This window comes from Elephantulus edwardii, unplaced genomic scaffold, assembly GCF_000299155.1.
Source record: "Elephantulus edwardii isolate Elephantulus edwardi_28Jun2011 unplaced genomic scaffold, EleEdw1.0 scaffold00215, whole genome shotgun sequence".
Lineage (NCBI taxonomy): Eukaryota > Metazoa > Chordata > Mammalia > Macroscelidea > Macroscelididae > Elephantulus > Elephantulus edwardii.
The window spans coordinates 1,149,897-1,156,752 of NW_006399965.1; the positions used below are offsets into that span (position 1 = coordinate 1,149,897).

The window sequence follows — 6,856 nt, forward strand, 5'->3', positions numbered from 1 at the left end:
CTACTCCCTTGCCTATCTGTGGCTCTCGTCTGTGACACTGTCTACTGAAGTGGCCCAGCTTTCCACAGTGGAAGCAATTCTGACCTCCTTTATTACCTTTTAGTGGCTGGTGTTTCTTCTAATGCTCATATTTTACTGGTAAGAACAAACACTAGTAAAGGGAGAATGGACTACTAACTTCATTTTCTCTTTTAGCCAAACTATGAAATGCTAGAAAAAGAAGTGGAAAAACGAAAAGTAGCCTTACAAGAAGCCAAATTAAAAGCAAAGGGATTGAATCCTGATGGAACTCCAGCCCTTTCAACTCTTGGTGGATTTTCTCCAGCCTCTAAACCATGTAAGGCTTATTCAGAGTTGACATGATTTGGGAACTAGAAAGTGTGTGACTAGAAAGTGGTAGAATTTAATGGCTTCACAGAAACAGTAATATTGAACTGTTATGTTTGGAAACAATTTTTCCTCTTCTGAGTGGTGATGAAAATTGATCTGCTTCCTTAAAAATCTGACAAACCCTAAACGGCTCAACAGCTTATCTGTGTAATGGGAGTCATTGCCATGACTTGAAGTCATTGTATGGCAGTAGGTTCTGGGTTTTTAAAATTGTTAAACCTGATAATTAACTTTTTTTTAAGCATCACCAAGAGAAGTAAAAGCTGAGGAAAAGTCTCCAGTTTCTGTCAGTGTGAAGACAGTCAGAAAAGAGCCGGAGGACAGACAGCAGGCGTCCAAAAGCCCTTACAACGGGTGAGTTCAGCACCTCCCCAGGGGTCTCTACTGAGTGCTTTCTGTCCAGCCCTAGGTTATGTAATGAATATTTTGGGGTTTTTTTTTTTTTTGAAGTGTAAGAAAAGACAGCAAGAGAAGTAGAAATAGTAGAAGTGCAAGCCGATCAAGGTCAAGAACACGCTCACGTTCTAGATCACATTCTCCAAGAAGACAGTAAGTGTCTGGCCATACTTTTTAGGCCATTTTTTTTTAAAGTCTTATTTGAAGTCTAAATCTTAATACTTTTAAAAATAATGGTTATTTTCATTGTTTGGCTTGTATTGGGCTGTTTGAAACAGGGATTTCCCCCTCCCCCCATGTATGTTGGGATTTCTTAGGGGGAGTGATAAATTTTAATGACATTCTTTTATTTGAAAGAATAAGGGTTAACTACAAGATGATGGTATTGATATATATAATTTTAATTTGAAGACATTACCATTCTATTCAGTAATCAAATAGAAATACTTTATTAAAACCTTGTCTGTTGCCATCAAGTATATTCTGACTCATAGCATTACTTACAGGTCAGAGTAGAACTCTGAACCACTGGGTATTCAAAGCTGTTGTAAGTCCAGTTTCCCTCCTGTATAGAGCTTTACAAGGAGCCTTGGTGGTGTTTAGTGCACACTGTATAGGTTGACTAACTGAAAGGTCAGCAGTTTGAATCCACCAGCTGCTGCTGCTCTGGAGAAAGGACAGTCCGTTCCCTTGAAGATTTATGTCTTCAGAAACTTAGTTGAGGGTCTCTGTGAAGTGGGGGCCTACCTAATGCCAGGGGTATATAGACTCAAAAGTACATTTTTAAGAGTATACCTAAAATGTAGGTATAGATGAGGTAATGAGGTGTGGGGAGATTTAGAAAGTCTTTCGTTCTGACTTGTCTTAAGATCTGTAGTTTTATGTTGAGCCTATTAAGAGCAAGCAAAAATTTTTTTTTGCTAGCAGACACTGAATCTAAACCTCAAATTTTTATTCAAGTTATAATAATAGGCGAAGTCGATCGGGAACGTACAGCTCAAGATCAAGAAGCAGGTCCCGCAGTCACAGTGAAAGCCCTCGAAGACATCATAATCATGGGTCTCCTCACCTTAAGGCCAAGCACGCCAGAGATGAGTTAAAAAGTTCAAATAGACATGGACATAAGAGGAAAAAGTCTCGTTCTCGATCTCAGAGCAAGTCTCGGGATCACTCAGATGCTGCCAAGAAACACAGGCACGAAAGGGGACATCATAGGGACAGGCGTGAAAGATCGCGCTCCTTCGAGAGGTCCCATAAAGGCAAGCATCATGGGGGCAGCCGCTCAGGACACGGCAGGCACAGGCGCTGACTTTGTCCTTTTGAGCCAGCTCCATTGGTTGATTGCCTCTCTACAGTGTGGTGTATGGACTCATAATCAAAACATTGACAAAAAACTGATGAGGATTTGATTTCTTAAAACCCCCTAGGTCTCTAGAAACACTGAGGACATTTTCTTTGGAAAAAGAACTATGTTAAATTTTTTTGCACATTAAAAATGCCCTAGCAGTATGTAATTGGAAACCATGGTCAGGTTCAGTTATACTTATAGTTGTGTATTGTTTATTGCTATAAGAACTGGAGCTTAAATCCTGTAAAAATGTATCTTATTTTTATACAGATAAAATTGCAGACACTGTTCTATTTAAGTGGTTATTTGTTTAAATGATGGTGAATACTTTCTTAACACTGGTTTGTCTGCATGTGTAAAGATTTTTACAAGGAAATAAAGTATAAATCTTGTTTTTTTTTTAAAACTGCTTCAAATATCTTATTTAAATAAATTATTTAAAAGACAAAGGAATTTTAATAGTAAATTTCAGTTTCTGACGTGTATTATTTAATCTGAAATTGGTGAACTATAATTCTTACCTGCATTTTGGGCTGCTGTGACGGTTTTCACTGTGGAAAACAAATCAGATGTTAGAGTGTAGCACTAAACTAGGCTTCAAAGGTGAAAGATAATTTGCACAAAACAAAGATTTCAACATTAGCTCACAGGTTTCTTTGAGCTAGCCAATTAAATATTTGGGAGGCAGGAGTGAGAAGAGTTAAGTGTTGATTGAGTTGAAACCACAAGTTTTTGGAGGCTGTAAAAGCTCAGTAGAGGAGGTTGCCCATCTGAGTTGCTGCTGGTGGATCAGACGCACCAGAGGCACAGTCTTTTGGTTAACATCACAGCTGGCTACAGGCTGCCCCACCAACTAAGCTGCTTCTTAACTGCTACTGGCTACCACCGAGTTGGAGCCAGAAACATAGCTGATCCTCCAGTGGGCTTTCCGAGGCACAGGAGAAGATTGCCCTCTTCTGCACGGCAATTGGTGGATTCCAACCATGTGTATGATAGTTGGCAGAGCAACTCCTGCTTTGACTACCTGAGCTCCCATTTAGATATTTCATGGTATGATTTTCTTACTCCCCTATATTTTTGTAATGCATTGCAACCCTAACCTGTGCTGATATATCTGAATCCCTTGTTAGAGTCATGGCAGTCCATTTCGGTGAGGATCTGCCTCCTAATACCATGCCCAAAATAAGGCTGATGAATGTTTGCCATCTTGACCTCAGAGGAGTTGCACCCTGCTTGCACTTTATGCAAGATAAACTTGGTCAGTGTGCTCCAGTACCATAACTCAAGGTGACAGAACTCGATTTAATCATTTCAAACTTTAAGGCATGTAGGAAATACTTGAAAAAGACCACGGCTCCAATCACTGTTGCTCCTTAGAACTTTGGGGGAGGTCCCCACTGCCTATTTTCCCAAGGCAGCAAGTTTTCTGGCCTCTTGATGATTGTGGATCCCCGTAAGGTAAAACTGTTGACACCTTCACTTTTCTCCTTTCTCCTTCTGATTCTGCCTGGTGGCCCACTCAGTAGTGAGGGCCTTTTGTACTCTTCTTGATGTTGAAATGTGGTGAAGGCTATAGGCTGATTTTCTGCAGCAAGCACTTCAGGTTCTCTTTGCTTTGAGCAAGCAAGCAGGCTGCTGAGTCTTCCTCTGATCATAAAGGCTCAGTCTGCTCAGTGTAGGGATTGAGCAGGTATGGGAAAAGGATACAAAGAACTGTCACACACACTTACCCTGATTTTTAAACCATCTTCCCTTCCTCTGTTCTCACAGCGTCTTGGTCTAGATGACAGGTTTTATATGAGCACAGTTGAATGTTCTGGGATCGATTCCTATCCTCAATGAAAGCCATAATTAGTTTTCATCCACACAGTCAAATGCCTTAGTATAGTCACCAATAGAGAATAAGACTACAAGGCGATTGACCTGTCGGGTAATAAAACCTGACCACAGAAATATTTTTAGAATGACATCTAAGAAATATTTGAATTAATATAAAATTTATAATATTTAGTAATTTTATAATACATAAATTGTTTTTTCACAGGCAGTTTTTTAAAAAAAATTTGGAAATCAGACATCTTAAACTCACTAGTGACATTTTTATGCATCTTTACTTTCCCACTAAGCTCTGGATGATTGCTGCTTTAGAAAAATCACATTTACCCCAGAAGAGATGAAAATTCTTCAAAAAACTTATTTAAGAAAAAACAGCTTTCTGATGAGTGTTCCAAACAAAGGTTCAATCTTGGTCACTTCTGATGGGAAGTGGAGTAGGAAAAAGTATGTAGCCTCACAGTTTAGCTATGAAGGATGCAAGATTCATTTAGGTAAAGTATAAGATGTGCTTGAATTGGTTCGTTTTCTATTAAAAACTAAAACCCAGTTAGAATTAAGTTGGCCAGTTCACCAACCCCTCACTCTTGGGAGGAAGCTGGGCAACCAACATCTGATTTACTGCCTCTGGAAACCTGCAGTGTCAATGTGTTCATTCTGACTCTACAGTGTATTAGCAACTTCTGAAAGACAGTAACAATTATTGAATAATGCATATTGCTGTGTTATAAATTACTTCCTTAAAGAACTACCTCTAATGTTAAAAGTTACAATATTGTAAAAAGGCAGGAGTAAATGCCAACAATATCCCTGTTCACTAATTTTGAATTCTTAACTGGAATAAATTGTTGCTGTGCCACAATCCATAGCCATGATGGGAAGAGGAAGGAATGTTTCAAGTTAGGGTTGTCAAAACAGGTCCAGAAGAAATCTCTGTGCCAAATAGTTATGTTGGAGGATTTTAGAGGTGGCTTTAGGTAAACTTTTTTTATATTCGTTTGTACACAAAATTAGTATACACTTGGTTTCATTCATGTACATCATGTCTATCAAATTGGCTTACAATGGGTCTTGGAATTTTACCCAAACTGAAAAACTACTAGTTATCCTCCTTAACATTCTCAAAGGATTACAATCAGAAAACAAGGCTTCACTTTGGCTAGATTTATAATAAATTGAGATACTACTTGGCATTTTAGTGAGGTCTGTTGGCCTAGTAATAAGAAGTTGTGCTGTCAACCCAAAGGAAGGCAGTTCCAATCCCGCTGCTCCTTGAGGAAAGATGGACAATCTCCTACTGTTGTGATTTACTACTTCTGAAAGCCTGCTGGAGGGTCAGCTATAGGCAAATTTCCAACGACTTGACAGTATATTTAAGAAACTTATGATACATCTTTTTCATCTTCCAACTTACTAAAAGTCTTACTTTATGTTGATGTTTGTTATGTGCCATTGAATCACCTTCAACTCACTGCCACCCTCTGTACAACAGCCCTAAACCCTGTTCTGTCCTGTGCCAGTCTTAGTGTCTCTGACACACCTACCCCCATTACCCCAGTCACTGAATCAATCCACCTCATAGAGGGTCTTCCTCTCCTGTGCTGTCACTCCACCCTCCCAAGCATGACTTCCCTCTCCAAGGACTGGTCCCACCTTGTAACATGTCCAGAGTATATCAGATGAAGCTTCAGAATCCTTGCCTCCAAGGAGCAGCCTGCCTTCACCCTCTCCAGGATGAACTTGTTTGTTCTCCTAGCAGTCCATGCTATATTCAATACTCTTCAAGCACCACAACTCAAAAGGCATCAATTCTATCATCTGTAGTCATTGTCCAGCTCTCTGATACATAGCAAGTAATTGCAAAGACCGTGGCCTATATCCGGCACACCCTAGTCTCCAGACTGACCTCTTTAAGCTCTTCAGTACCTTGGAGAGGTCTCTGACAGTAGACTTTCCCAATGCAATTTGTCTTTAATTTCCTGGCTGCTGGTACCAAGTGTTGATTGCAGAACCAAGCAAACTGAAGCTGTTAATTTTATAGTGCTTTCCCCCTTTTACTTTTATGCCCTCCTTCCACCCCACCAAATTGTGATTTCCCAACCCATTCTCACCCCTCTGCACTCAGTCTTTTCTCCCTTGGGCCCCCATAAACATATGAGTTATCCTATTTTTATAATGTTCTTAAGCTGTATTTGTCCTTATGAGCCTGAGTTCAATCAGCATTATGCTCTCTAGTCCCTCCCAAATTACATAGTATTTTTCGAAATCATTCCTCTTGAGTGTTGTGTAATATTCTATCATGTGAATTTACCATGATTTCTCAATCCATTTGGTTGTGATTGAACATTTGGGCTGTTTCCATGTTCTTGTAATAGTGAATAATACTGCTATGAACCTTGGTGTATAAATCTCCATTTGTGTCTCAGTTCTCATTTCCTTGGGGTATCTTTTTAGCAGTGGAATAACTGGGTCATAGGGGTTTTTATGTTTGGCTTTTTGAGGAAACGTCAGACTACCTTTCAGAGTGGTTGTACCATTTTACAGTACCAACAGTGTATGACAGCTTGAATCTCTCCACAGGCTCTACAACATTTACTGCTTGCTGTCTTACTAAACTTTGCCAGTGCTCCTGGTGTGAGATGGTATCGCAATAGGATTTTAATTTGTATCTCTCTTATTGCTAGAAATTTTGAGCATTTCTTCACGTCTCTGTTGGCCATCTGAATGTCTTCCTCTGTGAAAAGTCTTACCCATTTTGTAATTCTTTCTTCCTTTTATGTGTTTGCCTATTGCAATGAAGTGGCCCCAGAGAACTGCCTTAGCTGTGTCCCAGAGGTTTTGGTATGTTGTATTTTCATTATCATTTGTATTATCATTTGTTTCAAGGAA

General features: G+C 39.5%; 1 protein-coding gene across 1 annotated transcript in view; it reads left to right on the forward strand.

Moving 5' to 3' along the window:
* CCNL1 (cyclin L1) overlaps positions 1–2,532 on the forward strand; it is a 23,663-nt gene extending 21,131 nt beyond the window's left edge. Inside the window, exons 8-11 of the mRNA XM_006897771.1 lie at positions 196–337; positions 633–744; positions 841–939; positions 1,747–2,532. Of these exons, the coding sequence (XP_006897833.1) occupies positions 196–337; positions 633–744; positions 841–939; positions 1,747–2,095 (702 nt within the window). The 3' untranslated portion in view covers positions 2,096–2,532. The remainder of the gene's footprint in view (positions 1–195; positions 338–632; positions 745–840; positions 940–1,746) is intronic.
* The last annotated feature ends 4,324 nt before the right edge of the window (positions 2,533–6,856 follow it).